At 38.9% G+C, this 27,874-nt stretch overlaps 1 protein-coding gene across 3 annotated transcripts; it reads left to right on the top strand.

Moving 5' to 3' along the window:
• On the top strand, positions 1–27,874 carry Ing3 (inhibitor of growth family member 3). 3 transcript variants are annotated; one of them, XM_034519627.2, is made up of 12 exons: positions 1–148; positions 386–457; positions 2,503–2,603; positions 4,962–5,027; positions 17,701–17,797; positions 19,593–19,664; positions 20,415–20,501; positions 20,773–20,930; positions 21,421–21,614; positions 22,972–23,173; positions 24,721–24,759; positions 26,569–27,874. In XM_034519627.2, the coding sequence occupies exons 1-12, from the start codon at positions 121–123 to the stop codon at positions 26,683–26,685; spliced, it is 1,233 nt and encodes a 410-aa protein (XP_034375518.1). In that variant the 5' UTR covers positions 1–120; the 3' UTR covers positions 26,686–27,874. The 3 variants fall into 3 exon arrangements, with proteins under 3 accessions (XP_034375518.1, XP_034375517.1, XP_076769777.1); XM_034519626.2 differs by having other exon boundaries at positions 2–148; positions 20,382–20,501; XM_076913662.1 differs by lacking the exon at positions 386–457 and having other exon boundaries at positions 6–148; positions 20,382–20,501.

Here is a 27,874-nt window from a genome sequence, read left to right as displayed (position 1 = left end):
CCGGAGTCGAGCGGGTGCTGCTAGCGGAGGCGCCATATTGGAAGGGACAAAACTCCGGCGACAGCGAGTGACACAAATAAACCCCTGGACCCGTTCGTCCCCGCAGCAGTTAGGGCCGCGATGTTGTACCTAGAGGACTATTTGGAAAGTGAGTGCGCGGCGCCGGCGACGCGGCGGGCGGGATCGGCGGCGGGCGGGAGCGCGAGTGGCCGGGCGGGCGGGATGGCGGGAGGGAGGGGGAGCGGGGGATGTTTCTTTCTCACGGTAACTGGCAGCCTCGTTGTGAGCCGCCCCCCCCTCACGCACGCACGCACGCACACACGCGTGACGCCAGCGCGTACCTCCGCCGTTGGCCCCGCCCTCTGACGGACTGTGCCTTTGACAGTGATTGAGCAGCTTCCGATGGACCTGCGGGACCGCTTCACGGAGATGCGCGAGATGGATCTGCAGGTGCAGAGTAAGTGGCGCGTCTCCACGGCCCCGCGCAGCCCCGGCCTCCCTCGGGCATCGCCTGGCGGGTCCTCCGCGCTACTTTTTTCAGGCTGTTACAAGGAGGCGGCAGGCACACCATACCGTTAACACGCGGGGCACAGCAAACACAGTGTTTGTGTACTGCATGGAGATGACGACACTGCACCGCAGTCGAAACTCGCGTGATTTTCAGAAGGTTTGCACCTGAGCCTGGATGTGGAACTTGAAGTTCTGCATTCAGACTTAAAAGTTCATTACATTCTGAATTTCTCAAGAGCAAAGACGTAGAATGACAGGTTCTGTGCAGTTGGTTAGGGACCCTAGTGAACTTGGAAGGCCGAACTTTGACAAGTTGCATATTAATGGAAGACACTTAGAGCTGTCAAGAGCGTGGTCATTTTCTCAGCCAAAATGAGTGAGAGAAATCAGATTTTACGGTAAATCATCCGATTGCTCTTTAGAATAATGTAGACATTTGATAGGCTTTCCTACTCGTTTTGTGTCTTCTAAACACAATCACATAGTTCACGATGGTCTCACACTTACTATGTGTCCTAGGCTGGCTCTAATCTCCTGATCTTCCTGCTTCTGCCTGCCTACCTAGTGCTGGGAATTACAGCTTTGATTTTTCTGTCAGTGCTTGACAGTTTTATGTGTGACTTATTTCCAAAATGAACCTTGTTCTTTTGAAAACCCAGACTGGAAGAGGCTCAAAGGTAACTTGAGTTTGCTAAGGGCTTGTTCTTCTCATTCTTGGTCCTCTGCTGCCTCTGCCTCTCATTTCTGTACCTTTTGTCCCCGGCTATACTTTTCTCATCTCAGTCTCTGGGTCATTTCTTGGGGTGCATTGCCCTGTAACCTATCATAAAGCTATGACCAAAATAAGTATGCTTTTTCTTTTTGACTTTAAGGCACTTTAAGTAAACATCTGCTGAGGCACATTCCAGAGGGATTGAGTAGAGCTTGGTGGCCGACAAATTTGGGTTCACTCTTGGATTCCAGTTCAGTTCCTTATCTTTAATGGCTGCATTAAAGATAATGGGCTTGCTTGGGGGCTTGCTTGCTTGCTTGCTTTTTTTTTTCTTTTTAAACAGATAGTCTTCCGATGATTTAAAATAATACAGATAAGTAGAATGTATAGTACCCATTACAAATAGGTTTATAATAAAAGATAGTTTAAAACATTTTCAATCATTCAAGTTTTTAAAATTCTGGGATAGTTTGGATTTAGTCTATACATATGACAGTGTTTTCAAGTGTATTTTTTTTTTTATAACCCTGGAGCTTTCTAAAACAAAGTGAGTATTAGCATGTCTAATGTCAGCAAGCAGCTGAAAGTAAAATGTGTTCTAAAATCAAGATTAACTAGAATGTCTCAGCATCTTTTTAAAAAGCCATCCTGCACTGAAGTTGCCTAAATGATGAATATAGTGGGCAAGTTTTTCTCCATTTCCATCACAACAAAATCCCTTTTATTTATTTATTTGTCTTTTTTAGCAGTCATCCATTGAGGTCATTATTTTTGACCTAGGCTTTGGTGAACCCTTATGTAGAATAAATAGCATGCGTGTTTAGAGAGTAAATGATGTCTCAAGTGAGCAAACGGTCACATCTGTCCTAAGAGAGGAGCTGATGATGGGCTTGCCACTATGTAGCAACTGTTGACACTCTCATCACTATTTTTATTAAAAGAAGTATGCGAACTTTCCAGCAGTACTGTCAGTAAACACCTCTGATTGCCATAAGCAGCTGACTTAATGCCATTAGCTTTGATTTCAGTGTGGGTTGCGGCGTAGATCCTTGTTTGTGCAGTTGACTCTACCTTGATTATTGGAAAATGTTTCAAAATAGCAAAGTCAGTACAGAATACTTCAGCTTTTTAAAACTAAGATCATGAAGGCATTACTGCTTATAGCACAGAATGTGTAAAAGCCACTAGCAAACTAGAACAGTACATGTTGTCATATGTCTTTTCTTTCCTCAAATCAAAGCAGTTTGGTCGGCTAAGTATGAAATGTTTTATTGTGTCAGATGCAATGGATCAACTAGAACAAAGAGTCAGTGAATTCTTTATGAATGCAAAGAAGAATAAACCCGAGTGGCGAGAAGAACAGATGGCATCCATCAAAAAAGTAAGTGCAGTGCCTTGGGTACTTGTCAGTCACATTGGAACCCTTTGGGAGAGAGAATAAAATTAGGGATATACCTGGATATGGAGCGAGGGAACACATGAGGGACTTGGGGGTGCTCGTTGTACTCTAGAGCAGCAGCTCTCAACCAAGGGGCAAATGACCCTTTCACGGGGTCGTCTAAAACCATCCAAAAACACATTACGATCCATAACAGTAGCAAAGTTACAGCCACTAAGTAGCAGTGAAAATAATGTTATGGCTGGGTCTCACCACATCATGAGGACCTGTGTTTACGGGTCATAGCATTAGGAAGGTAGAGAAGCACTGGTTTAGAGCTTCCTGTAATTCCTTCTTAGGTTTAGTGCTATGGGACGTAGGCTGTCCTGCAGATTAGATTACAGATTAGATAAACTCACTGAGTGCTGTGCATATGGGATCTGCCGTCTTTAACGGTACAAAGATTTGGCTTTGATCCTCACTGCCGTGTAACTGTGTGACTTGGGTCAAGTCTTTTAATATGAGAAGGAAGAAGGTTTTTTTTGTTTTGTTTTGTTTTGTTTTGTTTTTTGTTTTGTTTTGTTTTGTTTTTTTTTTTTTGGTTTTTCGAGACAGGGTTTTTCTGTGTATTCCTGGCTGTCCTGGAACTCACTCTGTAGACCAGGCTAGCCTCGAACTCAGAAATTCAGAAATCCGCCTGCCTCTGCCTTCCTCCCGAGTGCTGGGATTAAAGGCGTGCGCCACCACCGCCCAGCTGAAAGAAGAAGTTCTTACACCCAACCTTTATAAAAAATTTTCAAGAATATACAGAAAAATTAATTTTGGAACTAAAAATTTCACTTGTGTTATTTAATCTTCCGTCTGTAAGGAAGATTGTCTGTTGGGAAGGGGGAAAATCTGCATTCCTAACAGAAGTGGTCCTAGTTCATAAAAATACCTAGGTACGAAGGAGGTTAGAGCTTGTATATGTAAATCTAGAGTTCACTAGCCATCCCTTTCAACTAAAAGGATTTTTTATGCAGAACAATTTGAACATGCGCCCAAAAGTCTATGTCTGTGGAAGCATATAGGATACTTTTTTCTTTTTTGAAAAGTAGCTTTTTTAAAATGTAATATGGAGAAATATAAACTATAATTTGGGTGTTATTTATATCTAATTTAAAACTAAAGCTGTAGACCAATTGGGCAGCAGAAACCTGCAGATCAGAATCCTTTCTGTGGCTGTATTTTTGCTATAAAAATTGGGGCTGGAGAGATGGCTCAGCGATTAAGAGTGCTGGCTACTCTTTTAGAAGACCAGGTTTTATTCCCAGAATCCACATAATGGTTCATAACCATCCATAACTGCAATTCAAGGGAATCCTATGGCCTCTTGTTTTTTTTTTTTTTTAAATGTTTTTTATTTATCTTTATTTTATTTTATCTATTTTACACTCCAGATTTTATTCCTCCCACCCCCTCAGTCCACCCTCTGACTGTTCCACATCCCGTACCTCCTCCCCACCCCCTGTCTCCACGAGGATGTCCCCACCCCACCAGACCTCTCCACTCCCTGGGGCCTCTAGTCTCTTGAGGGTTAGGTGCATCTTCCCTGACTGAACACAGGCCCAGCAGTCCTCTGCTGTATATGTGTTGGGGGCCTCATATCAGCTGGTGTATGCTGGATGGTTGGTGGTCCAGTGTTTGAGAGATCTTGGGGGTCCAGGTTAATTGAGACTGCTGGTTCTCTCACAGGGTCACCCTCCTCGGCTTCTTTCAGCTTTTCCCTAATTCAACCACAGGGGTCAGCAACTTCTATCCATTAGTTGGGTGCAAATATCTGCATCTGACTCTTTCAGCTACTTGTTGGGGCTTTTGGAGGGCAGTCATGATGGGTCCCTTTTTGTGAGCACTCCATAGCCTCAGTAATAGTGTCAGGCCTTTGGTCCTCCCCTTGAGCTGGGTCCCACTTTGCTGATGCCCTCTTCTAACATCTGTAGGCACATGGCACACAAACATACATTCAGGTAACACACACGCATAAGAATTTTTTTTCAAGTTTTAAAAATGGAGTGTTCTGTGTTTTATATGTTAGCTAACTTACCATTTTTTTCTTCTTTCATGACTTCCTAGTAAAAAGGGTAGACTTGCCATAATTTTCTTTTATATATGTGTTTTCTGGGGTTTTTGAGAATCTGTTAATTTTTGACATTGCACTTCATTTCTAATGCTCTCTCCCAGCCACCCCCTATCCTGGAGGCTGGTTATTGCTAATATGAGATGAGAAGTGATAACCAGGTACAGTAATGAGAACGCAGGAATATGTATGTGTATGTTTATGCTAAAATTGCCAGTGCTTAAAATAAAAATATTTTTCTTTAGGACTACTATAAAGCCTTGGAAGATGCAGATGAGAAAGTACAGTTGGCAAACCAAATTTATGATTTGGTAAGTAAAGGAGCGTGCATATTATGCTGTGTGTGCTAGAATTGTGGACTTTATTTTATTAGTTTGTGTGTAAACTGGAATGTTGTTCTCTTGATCATACTGAATTTGAGAGTTCAGTGTCTGTATCTTGGTTTCCTTGGGGAAGAGTCATAGAAGTCCACAGTGTGTAGTTAATATCAAGAGCCATACATTTCAGTGAGGACTACTGTAAGTTTGTGGGTGATAGTTTTACTTTAGAAAGAAGTAGCTTTATTTAATTAATCCTGTTCTACCATTTTGCAGTTGTTTTTATGATAACATGTAATTAAGAGTACTATGTTAGTGAGAGTCCTTGGTGGTCTGATTAAAATGAGAAAGAGGGTTTCTTGTATCATCCTTTTATCTAGAGGATGCTAATACATAGTTGACATCACTTGAATCAGGTACATAACTGAGAACATCAGATTATACACACATAAAGAAAAAAAACATGAAGCAGACTCTATGTTACGTGTGTGCTTTTTTGGAGGGGTATTTTTATCTTACTGTACTTTTTAATTTGTTTTAACCTTTTGGGGGGAGTTGTTTTATATTTTTGTTGTTGTTTGAGACAGAGAACATGAGGTTGGGTGGGTAGGGAGGTGGGGAGAATCTGGGAGCAGATGGAGGAGGGGAAAGAATATGCTGAAATATTTTGTATGTAAAACATTTTTTAATAAAAAGAAAAAAGGAAAAAAAAAGGTGTTTCTTTCTTGCAAGAGTAATTTCCAAAGTTTGAAATCACTGAGAAGAGAGATACACTTACATGTGCTTCTCAGATTGATGTCATGGTGACGTCATTACCATATGGTATGAAGCATCTGTTTTTAATGCAAAGCTGCTTCTTATTGCTTACTTTAGGAAAAAATTACTTTTTTTGTATCAGAGTAAGTCAATGTTCAATTTGGTTGAATTGAACTTTTATATTTTGTATCTTTCTTAGCTTTGGATTATCTTCTAGATACAGTTTTCCATTGACAAATACATGCACATATAATGTTGCTAATGAACATGATGTTTTATAGAAATGTTCTAGTTTCATCTCTTTTACTGGTATACAGTACTCTAATCAAAAGCAACTTAGAGGAAGAAAAGATTTGTTGCAGCCTATAGGTTGCAGCTCCTTGTTGAGAAAAGTCAGGACAGGAAGTGAAGTATAAACCATGAAGGAACTCTACTTGCTGCTTTATACAAACTCATGCATAGTCAGCTTATACAGCTCAGAGTCACCTGCCCAAGAAATGGTACCATCCACGGTGGACAGGACCCTCTCACATCACTTAACAGTCACTACACACACATACACACACATACACACACCCGCCAGACATGCCTACAGGCTTATTTGATCAGGCAGTTTCTCTCTCAGATGACTGTAGGCTGTCAAGTTAGCAGTTAAAGCTAGCTAGGACAAAAGTCACCCACCTTATATATGATGCATGCACATACTTGCGTTAAACTAAAAAAAAAAGTATCAAATAAGAAAGTATGGTATTTTTATGTAGTGACATTTTTAGTTAATTTTTAAATCCTGATAAACCGATAACTTGTTGAAAGGGCCAGATGCAAATAAATTGATGTAAAAAACGGAAGTAAAGCTTTCTTGAAAACCCAGTGCTTACTGATCTGAGGCTTCTGAAAATGCTTAGGGTTTTACTGAGTTACTAGAGGTAAGTAACTACCAACTTAGTACTTAGTAACTTAGTACTGACAGTGCATCTCACAGATGAGGGGGTATTCTTTTGGGGGGGGGTTGAGATGGGGTTTTTCTGTGTAGTCCTGGCTGTCCTGGAACTCACTCTGTAGACCAGGCTGGCCTCAAACTCAAAAATCCGCCTGCCTCTGCCTCCCAAGTGCTGGGATTAAAGGCATGTGCCACCACTGCCCGAGGGGGTATTCTTATTCTTTTACTTATTTTTATTCTTTGACAGTTACATCACTTGTGTAGAATGAATTTTAGTCACTTTCACTCCTCATTCCCCTCTGTCATCCCACCTCCTGCTGAGACAATCTTGTCAAGAAGCCATCCTCCCCCTTTCATGTCTTCTCTTCCGGTGTGACCCACTTTAGAGTTCTTGGTACCGACATGGGTGGGAGGGCATTTCCTGGAGCACAGGCAACTTCTCAGAGACATCAGCACTGAAGAAAGTGGCACCCACCCCCCCCCAGGCACCATAACTGACATCAGGAAGGATACACCCTCATAGGTCCCTCTTATTCATGATGAAACAATGACAGGCTCAATCTTGTGCAAGTAACCACAGCTACAGTGACATAACCAAGTCCAAAAGATGTGTTCTTTGTTTCGTATCTCGCTATCTGTGGATGAACCAGGATATTCCCCAGGCCTTGGAAGGGATGATGTGGGTGTCTATTTAGGGTTGAACACATTGCATCCCGTGTTCTTGGCACCTTGACTAGTTATGCTTTTCCGTATTAACTGCCACATACTGCAGTAAGAAAGCTTTTCAGACCCAGGACAGCACTAACTTGTACATAGAAGCATGAGTGTTTAGAAGGAAATTTGACATGGCCATTTAACAAAAAACATAGTAATATGTTTTCCTCTAGGGTCTTTGCCCTCCCCAGCCATGAGCGTTTGAGTATTAGTTTATAGTATTAGGTATGAGTTCTGTCCTGTGGAATGGGCTTCATATCCAATCAGAAAAATGTCTGTTATTCCCATAACATCAAGGCATTTTGCACCGGAGGGCTCATCTTGCCTGGCAGGTTGACGCTACACCACATGGCTTACAGCTGGGTAAACACTGTTGATGACTTTTCTCCTACAGCAGTTTACATAGTGTCATCTTAGTGTCATCTGGCACTGGGAAAGCAGTGCACAGGAGGCTTCCAGCTCAATTCTAACTTGATGTCTCTGTCTCGGGATTCTAGGGATCAAAGGGAATCTTGGTGAGAAGGTACTAAGTAATAATACCTACTATCACTAGTGCATGCTGTTTTAAAAAGGTAGAAGCAAGGGTTTTCATTGTTTCTACCCTTAAGCAAAAGAGATCAAGTGTTGAAGAGGTGAATTCTGATTTAAAAATTACATATTATATATGTTTTCATATATCACATAGTACCTCAGAAGCATACGTTTTATGTATTAATGTGTGTATGTTTGTGTGTGTATGTGTATACATGTAAGAGATGTCTATACGTAGATAGAGACAGGAGAGAGAGAGGCAGGGAGAGTCTGATCTTACAAGGTGCCTGTGGCGTTCAGAAGAGAACTTTGGAACCTTTGGAGTTGAAGACAAGCTGATTGGAGCTGGGAACCAAATATGTCCCCTGGAAAGCAGTATATGCTCTTAACCACTAAGCCATCTCCTTAGCCCCTGCATACTAGGTTTCAAAAATTTCCTTTTGAGATTTAATGATCTTTATATTTCCTCTGCTTTTCATTGCTTACAACTTTTAATGACTTCTATAGCTATCCCCTTTTTCCTTAAGAAACAGGGCCCTTATTCCTGTTTGTTCTCCTGTGAGCCATCTTACCTGCTAGTTATCTGAGTTTTCTGTAAACTCTGCTCCCCTTCACTTTCCACCTGCTGAACTGGAGTATTGTGTGGAGTTTCTCTACCTCTGGAAGCCTCTCATATTTGTACCTCATTTCCTCCCACTTCACCATCCTTTTTAAAAAATATTTTTTTGATCTGAGATTCTCATGGAGTTCCATCTTAAGGTGCCTTCACTAGCTCTGACAGTCACCAACAGTCACTTGTAGCTAGCATAGTTGGAGATATTGGGCAGCTGTGAGGCTGGTGCCTCTGCAGACTTGTTGACCTCACTTTTATTTGAATCCTTTCATTAGACACTGTGCATTAGTCTGTGTGTTTGAATGAAATCTGTTTCTTTTCTGTTCTTCTCCATGGTTATTTCTAAAACAATGCCCTCGTTTCCTACAAATATCCCCTCTCTGGTCACGTGATCTTATCTTTCATTGACAAGAATATAGTTTGAGGCTTCTTAGTGACCATTTCTGCAGTTATCAGCTATGCCATTATCTCTACCTGTCAGATATACAACTGTCATCGCTTTCTGTAGCTTTATCTACTTACCTCTTATTCCTCCACAACCACCACCCTTATTTACATTTCAGATGTTATCCCCTGTCCCCATCCCGCCCCCATTAGCCCCCTATCCCATTCCTCCTTCTTTTTTGCTTTTATACTATTTAAATTACATACAAGTATTAAGGTCAGTTCTAGTTTGAGGAACTAGCAATACAGTAGATGCAAGTAGTCAAGGAACAAACAAGACAGTAAACACAAATAGTCAAAGAACAAGCAAGGCAATAAACAAAATTCCCTGAACACTCCCATGATCACTGTTTCTAAGGGCTTATCAGGATGACCAAAATATCTGAGACAACTTCCCTGTCCTAGCCCAAAGTCATTTCATGTCTGAAGCCTACTTCCTTGTTCTAGCCTAAGATTTAGATTCCTGCCTGAAATTACTTCTTTATTCTAGCCTAATGTCAGATTCCTGCTTGGAGTCCACTTCCTTGTCCTTGGCCAATGTCATATTCCTGCCAAGCAGCCCCAAAAGCTCTCTGACTCTCCCCCTTTTTAAAAATTTCATAAACAAGACTGAGCCTGTCTTAGGTTCTGCCAAGAATGCCTTCCTTACCCATCATGGAATATGCATTATATCATAAGCAATGCATTTTTGTCTTAGGTTGGTAAGGCTCTGTGAAGAATCTTCCTCATCCTTGGCTTGCCAGCCTGTTAAATTAATAACTCTTTCTGGGGGTCTATTTTCAGTTTTAAGTCATGTACTTTGGCTGCCAACATGTCGATGTTGTTAGAGGCAAGCTTTAACATGATGGACAAGAATAAAAGTATTCCCAGGACAAAAAGGGCTAGCATGATTAAACTATATATGCCATTCCCGAGGTTTGACCAAAATGGAAATACTGACCTTAAGTCATGGATAATTTTTGGTGATAAATTATCTTTGATGATAAAGAGAATGGTTATTCTCTTTCATTGGCATTCTTGCTCATGTATTGTGACTTGAAGGCTATACGAAAATATTCCTACCTTTGTGGCCTTTCTTGGTGTCTAACGTCATAATGATGGTGTTCCTTGGGTTCTGTCCTTGACCTTTATTCTTTCATATTCTTCAAGAAATGCTAATAATTTTTTTACCCTCTCTTAATTCTGTCAAGAGGGCAGGAAAGAACAGTTACTATATCGTACAATGAGTTGTTGGGTCAGATGCTCTTTGTATTTCCTACCCACATACCTTCCACAAAAGTAGAGAAACATTTCTCAGTTACCTTCCCATATGGTCTCTTAGTTTCATAAACTAGACAGCAATTCCTTAAGCATGAGCATTTCTGAGTTGCTGAATCATATTATCTGTGACTGTCCTGTCTTTCACTTCTCCTATCTCTTTATCTCAGAAGATCTACCCATCTATGCTTTCTCACACTGGGACACTGAAAGTGCTCCTCCCATCCTTCTTCTCACCTGACTTCTAATTCACCACCATGGCCTGATCATTTTACTCACAAGTAATTTCCCCACTTGTTTAACCTGCTGTAGTTCTAAAACTTCTTAAAAACAGGATTATAATTAGAAAGAATACAGCATATATGCACTAAACTGTAATGTACATATTGACTAATGTATGTGCTATTGTAACCATATTTCAGAAAAAATCAAGAGCATTGCTGGCCTCTAGAAACCCTCTTTGCACCATTTCTAGCACCTAAGCCCTCTGATGTAGTCATCACTTACTGAAAAGACTAGAGTAGCTTTCCTAAATGCTACTTCAACTTTGATTCATCATGTTTATTCTTTTTTAAAATATAAGCATTTTTGAGAATTTTAGACATGAATACTATATTTTCATCATTTCTGCCCTTCTTTTTTTTTCCAAGTCATCCTCCCGTGTTTCCCCATTGCCTTTCAAATCTATGACCACTTTGTAATTATTATTATATATGTTCACATATATGATCACCGTCTACCTATCATCTATTTATTCTCTCTCTCCTTTCCTCCCCTCCCTTCTTTCCTCCCTCTCTCCCTCCTCTCCTCTCCTCTCCTCTCCTCTCCTCTCCTCTCCTCTCCTCTCCTCTCTCTCCTCTCTCTCTCTCTCTCTCTCTCTCTCTCTCTCTCTCTCTCTCTCTGTTGATTCATCCAGGGGTTGTGAAACTTCTCTATGTATGTTGGCATGACAGTTGGTGTTTATTATGCAAGTTTACTTAAGCAATCATAGTGTTGAAATTTCATGGCTGCAGCTTCCTTGTTACGTGTAGAAGACATCTACCATTAGGTGTCCTGGGCCTCTGGCACTTAAAGTCTTTCCACCCACCCTGCTTTCCATGATTTTTCCGGAGTCCCCATGTCCTAGCTACAAAGCTTACAAACCATAACGATGACTGGCATAGCAGTATTCCCAGGGCTGCAATAGTGACTCTTTTATCTTGGGAGTAACTAATAGCTGTCTTACTGGATTCAGGGCTTGCTCTTTAGGAGGAAATCCATGCCCAGTATTGTAAACCTATCCACATACTAATGGCGAGAGAGGTTATAGACCCTAGAGAAGAAGCTACCGCTGCCATTTCCTAAACCAATATAATTTGTAATTATATTTTAAATACTTATCTATAAACCCACAGACAGTGTAGCTCTTACTTCTCGTCCAAGAAGCTCTGCAGAGCAGATGGAGACTATTGCCGAGATCCACAACTGGTCAGAAGAAGAGAATGAGTGACTGTGGGGTGCCTGACTCCAGTTGATAAATCTATCATGCTTATTCTAAAATACACAGTCATCATGCTGTGGCCTTGATTGAAATCCATTGGTATTTTATTCCAGACTTAGTTTACTGTGTTCTGCAGGCTCCTTCTTCATCTCATCTTTGCTCAGTTCTTTTTAGTATTCTTTTAAATGTGTTCTCATGGTTTTGGGTTTTTTTTTTTTTTTTTAGTTTCTTCAATTTAGATAATTTATTTTTTCTAATGCATATGAATTATGAAAGAGTTCTTCTAAAGGAAGAGTTGCAGATTTGTTCTGCAAAAAGAGGCATTTAAAATACTAAATCTTTGACTTGGCAAGATGGCTCAGATTGTAGGCACCTGCTGCCAAGACTGATGACCTGAATGTGATCCGTGGAACCCACCTGGTAGAAGGAGTGAACTGACTCTCAGAAGTTGCTCTCTGACCTCTCCAGGCTTGTAGAATACTAGAGTAGACTTTACTAATCTGAAGGTTCAAAATGTGACATGTTCTCCAGAAATGAAGCTCCTGGGTGTTGACATGATGCTACTAGTAAGCAATTCTATATCTGATTTTATTTCATGTTTTGACAGGCTACAGGCAAAACAGGAGATGGATATTCCCTTTAGATTATGTATATATGAGATGGACGTTTATGTTGAGTTTGATTCTGTCCTCAAGATATCGCAGTGTTTTATATAAAGCTCCCCAAATCTGAAAACATTTGAAAGCCAATACACCTCTGCAGTTCTGTAACACATTTCTCGTATGTAGTCTAAAGTCAGATTTCATGTTTCAATGTTTTGTATAAAATAGGATTTCATTATGCTTTTTCACACTGTGACATTTTATTTGCTTTTAACATCAGTAGTAAATGGATATATTCCTTTGACCAACACTACACTGGTTATGTCATTTATTAAGGAAAGAAACCATGTTGTGCATCTATAAATAAATATCTAGAAACAAAGCAAAAAGTTACCTTGTTTGATAATTTCCTAAAACCTGATATATAAACAGCCATTAACACTTATTTGTGTTCCTTAACCAAATGCCACTGTCTAAGAAGTTTTACATTGCAGTATACCTAATAACGTTGATTTGTATACATTGTGCCAAAATTACAGCTTCTAGTTAATGCTTGAGTGCTTTTCACAATCTGGCATTGCTCAACACTCTTGAATTTGCTTCTGTTTATGTATCCTGCCCTGTACCTGAGGTGATTGTACCTCAGACCAGATTCTGCATATAAATTTGAATGTTCTTCACCTGATACTCTAAATAAGGAATAATATTATGTGAGTCTGACCTTTTGATTGTCTTCAGTCCCTGTTGTCTTTTAGGAATATGATTAGATGTAGCTTATGTTCCAGGGCCTCAAGTACTTGGTTAAGCCAAAGATGGAATAGTTCACATTTTCATCTAGTCATATAATTTAGAGATGTAAAGAACCATTTTATGATTTCTCAGAGGATACTTTGGTGTCATTACTCCTCCATACCACTACCAGTTCACCCTCTTTCTTACAGCAGAGTCCTTTCATGAGTAAGACTTACCTGCTGTTCTATGGGTGTTCTCTTAGGATCTAATAAACTACTCATTCTTTAAGGTCAAGCTAGATGTCTAAATTGGAAAATTCAACTATCTGGGAAGCAATTGACAATGTAGAAACCTTTTAGAAGTTATATGTTATTTTAATGTAGGTCCATCAATGACACATTGTAAAATCTAAACGTTGAAAAAAAACTGGGATATTCAAAAGAGAAAAATAAAGTATTACAACTCTAAAATATTAAGAGATGGTTTGTTGTTGTTTTATAGAAAGAGGCCAAGTGTGACTAAACTCTTTATTCTCATGAACATGCCAAGTAATGTTTCTATGCCTCAGAAAGGTTCTGGAAAAGGACAGTAGTTTATATTTAGCCATTGTGGTTGAGGTTACAAAATGATTTGGAGCTGTAGAAGGACAGCTTTTATGGATATCGTTATTGCCGTTAGGTGGGGAACTAATCAGTAAGACTCTGTGCTTAACTCTGAATTTGAAATCTGTGACAAACACACTCTCTCCTAAGTTGACTAATACCCTCTTTGATTACTGTAAACCAATCTTACAAGTTCAAGTATGTGTAGAGGGGCAGCAGAACCTAAGAGCCTGCTCTGCATGGCACCTGTGTGCTCATGGCAGTGATTAGCAAGAACAGGCCCTTCCATTCATGTGGGCTGAAGGAAGGTGTGAGATTTCAGTTAGGTTGAATTCAGCTCTTTTTATAGTTCTTCATGACTGTTTGCATAGCTATATCTTGGGGGTTTTAGCTAAGGTTTAATCATCTGGTCAACTTATTCTCTGACTAATTTTATTTTAGTATGTATAACAATGATAAATTTAAGAAAAATAATTCACATTTTATAAGAGTTGCTTAAAAAGTAATTAGTTCACAGTTGCTTTTGAATCAAAAAGTCATTTCTAGAGCTGCCACCCTCAGGGTGGTTACGGCTGCTCTGCCTGCTGAGGTAGGAAATTAGTTTTGAGGATTTTTAATTCTTTGAATTCTATTGCTTCTTCTGAGTCATCTAGTGAACTTCATCAATAATATATTTAATAAAACAATTTTAAATAGAGAGCTAGGATGAATTAAGTGTATGATGTGGGGAAACGGCCTTCATATCACTTTAGACCAGCCTACAGCCGCGATTCCAACAGTGTCCTCTCTATTCTGGGTTTCAGACTAGACCATTGTTTGGTTTACTCGGAACATACAGTTTGACCACCCACATTTCTATGATTACTCCTTTCCATGTATTTAACTGTGGTGTGCTTGTCACGTGGTCATTCCTGCCTTTGTGTCTACCACAGCCCAGGCTAATATGGTTGTACCTTTTATTCTTGTACTGCGGAACCACTCCCTTTGAACTGATACTTATTTGTTGCATTTATATTTTATCTTCTGGGGTCTGGTCTTTATTATGTTAAACATTTTATGAATTTCAATTTTTTTGGCTAAATTCTAATTTCTGTGAAGGCTGAGATTTTTTTCAGTTTTACATGCCCTCTAATTTAACCTAATGCCAAGTACATACTAGAAACTCAATGCTTATTATAAGTATAATTTTAGGTAAATTGGTGGAAGGTTTTCATTGTGGTGGTTTAGAATGAATATATTTTAATATTGTGAGTTCCCTTAAGATTAAATTTTGACAATGAAAGAGACACTATACTGTTGAATAATGGAAATCTGTGGTCATTCTTTTATTGAAAGCAAGATGCTATTAGAGGTTGCTCAAAAGTTATCTGTGTCCTATGAATAGGAGTAACTATCCCAAACATACGATATCAGTAGGATTTCTATATTGTAACTATGACTTCTGCCAAATTCTGTAGAGGAATTTGTATGTAAATATTAAGTGATAACTAGGCTTTAAATGACTGGAAAAAATATAAATATGTTGAAAGTTGTTGCTAACATACAAAATATAAGCAATAGAACATCATTACTAGTTTTTTTTATTTGAATTATGCGTCTCTACGTTTAAAATAAAGAACAGTTTGTTTCTGTAACAGAATTTCAGAAGGTATTAGATATAAATGAGGATGAATTATTTACTATATACAGATAATTAAATCTTATGTCTGTAATACAAAAGCTGTGTAATCATGGGCATGTCATTTAACTCGTCTGAGCCAGTGGTTTTGGGGTTTTGTTTGTTTGCTTTGCTTTGCTTTTTGTTTTCTCGTGGAAAGAGGATTGCCTTAAATTTTAGGTTGAGGACATCTGTCCTAGCTATTTTTATGTTAGCTTGGCACAAGCTGGAATCATCTTGAAAAAGGGATTTTCAATTGAGAAAATACCACCAGACAGGCCTATGGACAAGGGTCTCTATTGTGAAGAGACATCAGGAGCAAGGCAACTGTTATAATAGAAAGCATTTAATTGAGGCTTGCTTACTATTATCATTTCAGGAAGCATGTTTGCACACAGGAAGGCCACTAGAGCACTAGCTGAGAGCCACATTCTGATCAGTAGGCAGAGAGAGAAAGATACACACACACACACACACACACACACACACACACACACAGATACACACATACACACACACACTGGGCCTGGCATGAGCTTTTGAAACCTTAAGGCTCACCCCCCAGTGACATACTTTCTCCAACAAGGACACACACATATTCCTACAAGACCATGCTTCCCAATCCTCAAACAGTTTCACTCTGGTGATTAAGCATTCAAATAGATGAGCCGTTTTTATTCAAACCACTACAGCAAGACTGTGGCACATTTTCTTAATTGATGCATGTGGGAGGACCCAGGAGCTACTCCTGAATGCTGTATGAAAGCAGGCTGAACAAGCCATGAGGAACAAGCACATAAGGGGACATGTGGTTTGTGGTTGAGTGTCTGCCCTGACTTCTAGGACAATGGACTAAAAGTCATAAATTAAAATAAGCTACCCCTAAAGTTGCTCTTGGTCGTGGTGTTTTATCACAGCATCAGAAAAATAACTAAGACAGTATCTAAAGCATGGGTTTGGGGGGGAGGGCACAGTGTTACCTGGCCTTAGTAGCATCTGACATGCATCTTGTCTTTGGTTGGTTTTGTCCTCCTCCTCTTCATGTTAGAAACAAAGTACTTAATTAAATAACTTACTGAAAATTTGTTCTTCATTTTATATTGTAGTACATTGTTGTCATTGGGTTTGTTATTGTTGAGAGAAGCAGAGGAAGAGGGAGGAGGGAGGGAGAGAGTTTTTTTTTGTTTTTTTTTTGTTTTGTTTTGTTTTTTGTTTTGACATTTCACTATGTAGCTCTGGCTGACTATGTAGACTAAGCTGGCCTGGAATTTACTATGTAGATCATGCTGGCCTGAAACTCATAGAAATCCCCGTGCACCTCTTACTTCTCAATTACAGGCATGCACCACCACGCCCAGCAACTCATTTGTTTTTTTGAGATTTACTTTTGTATTTTAATTATGCATATTCTTGTTTATCTGTTATGTGGGCTTATGCATGTGAGAACAGTACATGTGGAGGCTAGAATGGATCCCCTGCAACTGGAGCCAAAAGTTGTGAGCCATCCTATGCGGGTGATGGGAACCTAACCTGTGATGTTCTGTAAGAGCATAGCGTTTCTAACCTTACAGCTGAGCCATTTCTCCAACTTCTGCTCTTCTTAGTCTCAACAGTGATCCGGTCAGGCTAGATTTTGAAAAAAAAAAAAAAATGTTAGTATTGTAATAAAAATATCTTTTTAAGAATTTGATGGATATTTATTTATCTTTAAAATAGTTAAGTTTGACAAGATAATGTTTGACATTAATCTTATAAATATTAGTTGAAAGTGTCATAATTTTCCTGTTATTGAAAAGATTTATAAGTAAATTATAAAATAAAAATTTGCCATAACTAAGCCAAGCTTTTTCAGAAAATGGAGATTTTAGTTAAAATTCCCCTTTGTTTAAGCTTTTCCATTGATATTTACAGTAGCAGTGGTCCACTTTCCCACCGTGTAGCACTGATTGCGTTTGTGCCTTTGTTGGTTGAGTGTCTTCCCTCTGTTAGTCTAAGGCAGTTCTGTATGGCAGTGTGGATGGCTCCAGGATAGAGTTCAGGCAGAAGGTAACTTAGGTACATTTTCAAAAGTTGCTGGTTCTCTGGCCCTCTGAACACTGTACTTACTTTGATTTTCACAGCCCCTCTTCTGAAAACTGGTCACAGAATGTTTTCTAACAGATTTGAGACTCTGACTTTTTATAAATAAGGTTGGGGAAGTATTAGCCTAGTACTCTAAGATGTAGGTTGATTGACTTCCCTCAAGATATGAAGCAGACTTACTAAAAGAAACAAATATTGAAGTTTTATTGACTGGGCCCCAGATTTTGGTGTTATCTTTTATTTTTTTTTTGAAACAGGTAGATCGCCACTTGAGAAAACTGGATCAGGAACTGGCTAAGTTTAAAATGGAGCTGGAAGCCGATAATGCTGGAATTACAGAAATACTAGAGAGGCGTAAGTACAATTTATGGTCTTCCATTCACCCTGAAAGTAATTTTCTCACAGAAGCCTGCCAGAGCATATATACCCTTTGGTGGATGGTAGCCTCTGGGTCCCGTAACGTCTAGTCTATCATTGAAGTCTTTGGGTCATAAACACTGAGAGAAATATACAAGCTGTCAGTCTACTCACTCTTTATGAAGGTAGCATACAAAGTTTTTCCATTTTGTATTGTTTTCACTTTGAGATGGAATCTTGCTCTGTAAAGCTTGCTGTCCCAGTCTCCAGACTACTGTGATTCTGAGTATGTGCCTCCGATCGCACAGTCCAAACATGTTTAATATCTACATATGCTAATGCGGTCAGGAGTTAGAAGAAAGAGGCAGAAAAGTGCAAGTGTCCAAAGTGATAAAACAAGTCAAGTCTGTTCTGTGTGCTTCAGCTTGGAGGAACGTCTCGAAGCTTTGCCTCCCCTGTGTGAACTGAGATTTCCATTGGTTTCATAACACCGCTCTTTTCCTAGGAGGTCTTTTTAAAGCCTCCCCTTAGCAGAAGTCATCATAATATTTTTTTGTTGTTGTTACAAGATTCAACTTGATATGCATAAACTTAGTACCAAATATTTCCTGGGCTTAACTCTGGAGACTTCCTCAAAATGTGATCAAGATTGAGATCTGTTTTTAACCAATTTACCATCTTTTTTACCCCAAATAAGTGAAGTAAAAGTTTGTTGGTAGGGTCAGAGAAGGTAGTCACTGAGTGATAATAGAACCAAGTTAGTCATGAGGATGATTTCTATGAGAGTTCAGTTAGTGTTCCAGCACCCCTCATTCCTTGGTACATTCACCAGCAAGAACTTGTTCCTATTTCTACTGCCAGATAGTGGGTTTCATGACTACTGGGTACCCAAGCTGTGTTTACATGGACCTTTGAGGTCAACTGGACAAGCCAGGTTGTGTCTGTTAGTGAGAATTGGAGTTTTAAATTTAAAAGTATATCATCACTTCATATAATTATCTTCTTTATTGCTGATACTTTTATTCTAGAGGAAACCTGTCTGAGGATAATAGATACTGGAGAACAAAATGAAATATTATATAACTACCTTTGAAGTTTTTTCTTTTTTCTTTTGGAAATGCTGTTGCTAGCTGTGAATAAGTCATGCCTGCCTACTCACTGCTGCAGGAAACATTAATAACACATCCACTCCAAGGACCCAGACACATGATACAGAACTGGATCACATAAAAACTGTTCCATCCTGCCCCCTGACATAATTTTATCTCAACGAATCATTAATAAATTCAGGGAATTTCTTTAAAAGTGTTTTAAAGCTTGGTATTAGGAGTTTTACCCTTTACTTTTTGCAAACAAAGTCCTAAGCTCCTTTTTGGAGTTGTCGGTATCACATTATTCTTGAGATTGAATTTCTTTGTATGTAGTAATATTCCTATCACCTAGACTTTTAGGATTACATAGTAAAAGGCCTTCAATTCTTTCACTAGATAGAATTTTTTACTTTTTCCTATTTATGTGGCACCCAGCATCAAAGATTTTCTAATTAGATATTAGCATGTTTTGAGCTGTTGTGTACTTAAGGTGAATACTGGCATGAGTCTTACTACTTAGGAGAGGATTGCTCAGGATAAAGGTGAAGACAGTAACGCTCCACATGTCTGTCTGAAATGATATGCATGTATACCAGAATTTGGTAGTCATCTGTGAGGGGACATGTGGTTTGTGGTTGGTTTACGTGTAGAGTTCTATGGTGACGTTTAATCCTGGCTTGTCCCTGTGCCTCTCTCTCTAGGATCTTTGGAATTAGATACTCCTTCGCAGCCAGTGAACAATCACCACGCTCATTCACATACTCCCGTGGAAAGTAAGTCTGCTTCAAGTACAATTTAAAACTGTAAATGTCACCTATATGTTCTCGCTTATTAGCTCCACATAACCAAATGAGAAACATCCTTTCCTTTCCCTTTTTAAAAAATAGCCTTTTTATCACAGTTTACTTGTAGATTTTTCCATTTAAACAACATATATTTAATTTGGGAACAGGGAGTCTGTTTTATAAACACAGTGGCAGAATACATAAAACAGATCCAGGGAGTATTATGACTGACCCAAACTATATACTTCTTCATGTGGCCTGTTTCTTTCAGCCTTGCCTCTCAGTGCTTGTCTGATATCTGTCATGTGATAAAATCTTGTTATTAGTGAGTTAGTGAAAGGGAAATATTGGTGTTGCTACATTTTTTTGATAAGTCACTTCAGTAGGAAAGAGGAATAAATTGAAAGCTATTCTAAATGATAGGCAATATATTGTAATGAACTTTCTCTCATGATATATGTGAAACCATAGTGCATTGTGGATTGTCTTTGGTTTTTTGCTCTTAGTTTCTAAAGTGCTTGAAATGTCTGTTTTCTGGATGAAACTCATGACAAAGGCTCTTTGCATGTCCCCTCTTTGGTGAGCATAATGGTCCATTTCACAAGGAACCTAGATCATAACTGTACTGGCTTCTGAAGGGGTGGAAGTATTCCTGTCTGTAGTCCCCTGAAGTTTGAAATTTGTGAATTCTTTCTTTTTATTCAGAAAGGAAATATAATCCAACTTCTCACCATACAGCCACAGACCATATCCCCGAAAAGAAATTTAAATCTGAAGCTCTCCTGTCCACCCTTACATCCGATGCTTCTAAGGAGAACACGCTGGGTGAGTTTGTTTTCCGGAAAGTGGGAATTTGCTTGTTTTGTTTGTATGGGAGTAAGGGATAGAGAAACACTCAAGATTATAATTCACACATGTGCTACCCGTTTCAAGTCTACATGTGGAGAAAAGGAAAAGGAAAATTGCCTTGTATTTTTCAGTTGATTCAATCCCTAAAGTATATGAAGAATTTAAAGTTAATGATTATATATGGTGAAATAATTTATTTTAATCTCAGTAACATTATGTTCTCTGCAACCATTTTTCTTCTTTACAGGTTGTCGAAATAATAATTCCACAGCTTCCTGCAACAATGCTTACAACGTGAACTCATCCCAACCCCTGGCATCCTATAATATTGGTTCATTATCTTCAGGAGCTGGCGCAGGGGCCATCACCATGGCAGCAGCTCAGGCAGTGCAAGCAACAGCACAGGTAAATAGTCGGAGGTTAAAGGCAAAGGCCTCACTTTGTTCTCATCATTGGCAAGCCTCAGTACGAACCACTAGGGGTTAGCAGAGGTTTCAGACATCATGTGGTTTGAGTTTGAAGTTGCACTTTGAGGCTAGATGGTGTTTTATTAATAATGCAGAGAAGTTGTTGGGTACAGAGTGATACATCATACATAGCACGCGTTGACCCTTCTCCCAGTCAGTGCACAAGTTACCTTCTCGTCATTATGAGGACAGTATCTGTTCTTTCTGTACCATTGGGCTTTCATCTGTGTTGACTGCAGTTAGCTCATTCCTGTAGTTTGCACATAGTGCAAGTTAAGGCATTCCATTTCCCATGTTTATTCTCAGTTTAGCATAAAAATGATTTTGAGTCTTTCCATGAAATGACTTAAATAACCATAACTTGTAACACTTAAAAGAGAAAATACATATTTACATATATTGATGTTATCAATACATGTCTACTTAAGATGAAAGAAGGACGAAGAACATCAAGTTTAAAAGCCAGTTATGAAGCATTTAAGAACAATGACTTCCAGCTGGGAAAAGAATTTTCCATGCCCAGAGAAACAGCTGGCTATTCCTCCTCGTCGGCACTCATGACAACCTTAACACAGAATGCCAGCTCCTCAGCCGCCGACTCTCGCAGTGGCAGAAAGAGCAAGTAAGTCTCCCCATGGTAGTGTGCATCTTTGTTCAGTATTGTCTGTGGAACCGTATCCATCATGTCTCCAGGGATTAACCAAGGCAGGGTGCAGTGGCCCAGGCTGAACACTGGGGTAGGCAGTCACCTCTTTACACTGCCTCCCCTTGAAGGCAGGAAGTCTTTCAAGTGTTAGAGTCATTTGTAATTGTTCTCAGTTTGTATATAAGTGACTCTTTTTACTTTCCTGTCAGATAAATCATTTTGTGACACTATTTTTATTTTTAGTTTAGGTGTTTAGTGGTAAATGAATATAAACTGCAAATTAATCCCAGGAGGTTTTTTACACAAATTTCTTTTTTTGTTTTGACTAATAGTGAAGTATCTGAATTTTTGCCTATATTCAAAAAACTGATTATATGACAGTATCCCTAGACATGGTATGTAAGAGACAGGGTGATTATGTGAACCACAGAAATGAAAACTTAATCATGTGCCATTGTTCATCTAAGATAATGAATACGCTGAGTATTTATACGTACTGAAAATTCAAGCCAGGGTTGATGGTGTTCATCTGTAAGCCTAGCACTTGGAAAGCAGGAGGATTACCTCAACCTCAAGGCCAGCCTAGTCTACATAGGGAGGTTGGGCCAGCCAGGACTACAGTAGAGACCCTGTTGTCTGAAGAGGAAAAGGGTGCAAATGAGAGGCCGAAAGAATTAGTTATCTAATAATGCATCTAAACTTTATTTTAAATGTATTACTTCTGTACAGAATTGCCTGAAAGAATAATCAATATAAAGTGTCCACAGAACCATTGTACATCTTAAATGGATATGAATTGCCCACATTTAGTTGAACTCCCTATAATAAGTTCCTGCAGTCTAGTACTCTAGACTAGAGTTGGTGGAAATAGTGCGTGAATTCTGAGACTCTCAGATCCATGATCTGTACTTGATAGGCAGAGGGCACATGCCAGCTGATGCTAGGACTTTTACCAAATACTTTTATATATTTGTACCTAGGTTTCTGATGAGAACTCTTCAATTCACTGTAAAAAACATTTAATAATGTAAGATAGTGTAACTATTATTCTTGAACACTACCAACAAATTTAAGTCAACAGTAGATAGTAATCTTAATTTAGAAATTATTTTTAAAAGTTAGAAACATTTTAAAAGAATTTTCTTCTATTTATTTTAAATAGGAGATTTTAAGAATATTTTCTTCTTAAAGGAACTTGTTCTCCAGAAAACAAAAACTCAACATAGGGTCAGAGCTTAGTGTGTTCTTTCCTTCCATGTCAGTGACTAGGAGTCACTCTCAGGGAACCTCCCCAATGGGCAAATGAGGCTGATCTTCCTTTAATTTTTTTCAGAAACAACACCAAGTCTTCAAGCCAGCAGTCATCCTCCTCTTCCTCATCCTCATCCTCTTCCTCCTTATCTCTGTGTTCATCGTCTTCAACTGTAGTACAAGAAGTTTCCCAGCAAGCAACGGTAGTGCCCGAATCTGATTCCAACAGTCAAGTCGATTGGACTTACGACCCAAATGAACCTCGGTATTGCATCTGTAATCAGGTAAGGTCTGCTGCTTGTCTGTAGAAGTGCAGTCTGAAGAAGCAAGGTAACTGTTTCAAAATCAGCACGTTTTTATTCTAGCTAAAATCCAGAATGATTTGTTTACATAATTTTTGTCTTATAAAAGTAACATACTTGCTATAAATACCAAGAATATAAAGAAACATGAATTACATGTAATGTCAACTTTCCCATATGGTGAGACATTTTAATGTCACGCTCGCCTGTACCTTGCATGCATGATGTAATACACCACTGGGCTTGTGGCTTACACAGCAGAAATTCATCTCCTCATGGTTTTGGAGACTGAGAGGTCCATAATTAAGGTGCTGGTTGACTAGGTGCCTGGTAAGGCCACTCTTTGAATTTGAAGACAGTGCTTTTTTACTGAATATTTATGAATCAGAGAGAGGAAGATTATATTGTACAGATATGCAAGTATGTGCCGACTTCTTCTGAGTGCTTCTTCTCAGATAACCACTGGAACCATCAGATTTAGGCTTTGCTTAACTGTAACTACTCCTCACAGGCCCAGTCTTCAGTTAGAGGGGGTAATGGCTTCAAAATAGGAATTTTTAGAGGTGTAGACATTCATTCCATAACAGATATGTACACATATATGGATGTGGTATGGGTTTTTATGTCTATGAGTTTGATAGTAATAATAGCAATATATACTTTTTTGTAACTATTCTTTACTCACTAAAAAATTTTCTTTTTTAAAATTTTTTTCAGAGTTAGCTCTTGTACTCTATACCATAATTTATTTAGTCTATACCTAGCTATAGATTATGATTCTCTTTTACATTACAAATATTATAATAAGCATTATTTTAATATAATTTTTCATGCTAACTTTTTAGTAATCCATTTAAATACAGTGATGTTATAAATGTTTGATACAGTCTACCAAGATATTTCTAAACCGTATTACGTAAAATTGATATGCATAGCATTTCCTAAACCCCAGTCTATCACTGAATATGATTTTTCTCTAAAAAACTACATGCCAGTTTGAAAGTTTTATATCACATGATCGTTTTAGTTGGTTTTATTACTGGGGCCTTTTAAAAACCATTTTATATTCTTCTAAATTAACTTTTAGTACAGTTGGTTATATTTTGCATTGTTTTTATTATGTACACTGGTAGTATTTTGAGAGACCCTATCTCAAAAAACTTTGTAGAATCATTGATGAAAACACCTAATATCTACCTCTGGACTCAGTAGGCAGATTCACTGAAATAGTCTGTTGATGCACAAGTGGCCCAAGAGAGAGTAGACTCGGTCAGATGGTACCACCACCACATGTCGGGTTCCTAGTGAGTCCGTTCAGACTTCTAAAGAGTGGGTGGTTTCTGGACAGATCTCTTTGCCTTGGTCCATACTGTTTTAGGAATGATAACAACAAAAGCCACCACATTCTCAACGTCATCTTATTTGTATGTTTAGTGAATTTCTCATGATTCTCTAATATTATAAACACCTGGTTTATATTAAATGCTTGTTACCTAGTTATAATGTTTATCTAATTTTCTTTCAACCAGGTATCCTATGGAGAGATGGTGGGATGCGATAACCAGGATGTGAGTATTGCCTTTTCCTACCTTGGCATGTAAAAGGGTGTAGACGGCTGAGTATTTGTCTGTTAACTGTGTTTCCCAGTTAGGAAATCAGGTTCTTGTTTGTGATAACTACATTGTCCTGAGGGACGCATCTGTATGACCATAAAAGGATCGTGTCCCTTAATGATTTCCTGCTTCAGAGTTTCAAGGTGGTGTTACTAGGTGTTAGGTTCACATTAAATTCACAAGGACTACTGTCAACAGTTCCAAGTGCTTTCCTTTCTTTAAGCCCAAGATACTATATTTACTGGCGTCCAGGCTGTTTATCACAGTGAAGAAGTGAAACTTCCCTAAATTCTTTTAGACAAATGCTGTTCGGGGATAATTAAGACCCAGTGTAGGGTTATTTCCCTGGTTATTGCAGCATTTGGCATTCTCCCAAGGACTTGGACTGTACAAGTCATCACTGATGGGAAAGTGAGAGGAGATTTGAGAAAGGATTTCTGCCTCCTTTCCTAGGAAGGGTATTAGTTACTTGATAAGAACACTGTGACAGAGAGCAACTTAAGTCAGGGAATAGTTTGTCTTCACTTACAGTTCCTAAGGGAATACAGTCCATCTTGGCTGGGGAGGCATGAGAGGAGGAGGGTAAGGTTGGCCTGGTAGTCAGGAAGCCGTCTGATACTGGTTCACCCACCCAGTGGAAGCAGAAGGTGAGACAGCAAGTACACATGCTAGCAGGGTATGAAACCTCAAACCCACCCCCAGTGAAGTGCTTCTATCAAAGCTCCCTGTCCTAAAGGTTCTAGAAATTTCCTAAACAGTGCTACTAGCTGGGGACCAATGACCAACTGAGCTTATCAGGGAAATTATATGTTTAAACCACAAAAGGGATTTAGTTTTGGTTAAAGATGTATGTTTGAGTAAATACTGAGCAGACTTGGTCTAGGGATGTTGACTCATTCCTTAACTGCCTACAGCAGATTCCCCTTTGTACCTGTCGTACTTCAGAGGAGTAGCATGAACTCTGTGACCGTGGTGACACCAGTAGGGTTGGAATTCTAATAGTAACAAGAGTCACAAGGATTGGCTTGTTGCAGTGACAATTGTGTGTATTCCTTCCCTGAAAGGGTGGGTGGAGTGTGCTCTTTAGAAGGGCACAGGCCCTCTTCAACTGTCCTATGCAGTCATCTGTGTGTGTGTGTGTGTGTGTGTGTGTGTGTGTGTGTGTGTGTGTGTGTGTTGGGGGGGGGGGTGTTAAAGCAACTCTGAAATCCCTGTAGTTAGTTCTTTCTGTGCTGTTGTGGGTATCGAGACTTCCTGTGGAGTGAAGAATTTTTGAATGTTTCAGAGAAGAGGGTTTTTCCTCCATATCTCTGAATAGAGTACCAGAAAGGAAACCCAGCCATTTGATGTCTGTAGTTCCAGCTTGCTCATTCTACTTCTAGAAACTAGTTATGGCTGGATAGTTTTAAATCTTCTACATGTTTTCTTCATGTAAGATTCATCTTCTTTTATCTTGGGAAGATGGTACTGCCTGACTGTCCAAGTTGATGGTAATGAATGGATGGCCGTCCGTTCTTTAGTGCTCAGGTACTAGAGGCCATGAGCCTCCCTCTTATCGAGGAAGCATCCTTTTTCTGTGTGTCCATGTTTTCATCTATGAGGTAAATCAGTTAGACTCAGTAACGTTTAAGTCACTGCCAGAGTCCAAAAAATCTGATTGCACAAATCTAGGTTTGGTTAAATGAAATACTATATGTCCTAAGCATTTATTTAACTATCTGTTCTTTAGAAAAACCAACCCCCTTTTTAAATTTTCCTTTGCAGTGTCCAATAGAGTGGTTCCACTATGGGTGTGTTGGTTTGACAGAAGCACCGAAGGGGAAGTGGTTTTGCCCGCAGTGCACCGCTGCCATGAAGAGAAGAGGCAGTCGGCACAAATAGAGAGGGGCTTCACTGCAGGAAGGGAGAGCTTCAGCTCGGCATTTTACACAGGACTCTAGAAAGACAGACACGAGGACGAAGAAACAACTCATTCCAGGCAACCACTTAAAGGATTACATAGACAATCCTAAAAGATCTTGAACTTGAATTTTATGAGTTGTATTTTAATAATGTAAGTAAATTATTTATGCACTCCTGGTGTGCTATGAATATTATTCCAGTTAACCTTGGATTATTTCTGTGGCCAACATATGCAGACATTTGTACTCCTCAACCATTTTCTCAAAGTACTGGGCATTCTATAATTTAAACTTCAAAGAATTCCAACGATGAAGATTTTAAGAGAGTATTTTATATTCCACAGGTATACTCTGCTGCATGTACTGTACTCCAGAGCTGTTATGTTACACTGTATATAAATGGTTGCAAAAAACCAAAAAACAAACAAAAAAAGTCAGTCCTTCTAAAAAGGATTTCAGATAATGGTTTTTAAGATGCCTTTATAATAAGCTTTGTTTCTTTGTGAAACTCATTCAGCAGGCTGAAGGAATTGGTTTATGTGATAAAGTGGGCTGGTGTCCTCTAGAGTACCTGGGTACATAAACAGAAACTCCTGTAGGTGAAACCTGACTTGTGCCATTAGTCTCTATGTTTCTGCATCCAGAGAGAGTGCAGCTCAAGCTCAAGAGGGTGGGGGTGGGGGCCTCTGGGGGAAAGGGCGTTAAAGTGATACATTTTTATACCAAATGTGTTTATTTTTTTGTGCAAGTAATCCTTAAATTGGAATTGTATTAGGTGTTAAAATAAAGTTTTTTAAAAAATAACTTGTATTTATACTTTACACACTTAATTATGAAAATTTCTTAATTGCAATTTATTTCTAATTTTCATAATCCAAAAAAGATTAGAGGTTAGCATGCAGAATGCTATGTAATCTATGATTTCTATAATAATGGTTGGAAATTGTGTTATGAGGATAAGGAAAGAACATTTTAAATGTAAATCTGAAGTGTCAAATGTATTTTTCTAGAATATTTCTCTGGCTTTGCTTTGAATCTAAGGGATATAAAAAGAACCTAATTACAGCAGATACAATGAAAATAATATCTATAGATGTTTGGACTGGAAGCTGTGTGACCAATATGACTTAAAGAGACCTTAAAATACAGTTCTGTTTTTAATTCTCTGA

The sequence above is a fragment of the Arvicanthis niloticus genome, chromosome 15 (genome assembly GCF_011762505.2).
Source record: "Arvicanthis niloticus isolate mArvNil1 chromosome 15, mArvNil1.pat.X, whole genome shotgun sequence".
In the NCBI taxonomy this organism is placed as follows: Eukaryota; Metazoa; Chordata; class Mammalia; order Rodentia; family Muridae; genus Arvicanthis; species Arvicanthis niloticus.
Note: the sequence above shows the minus strand (reverse complement) of the source record. Positions and strands in the feature narration are given on the sequence as shown.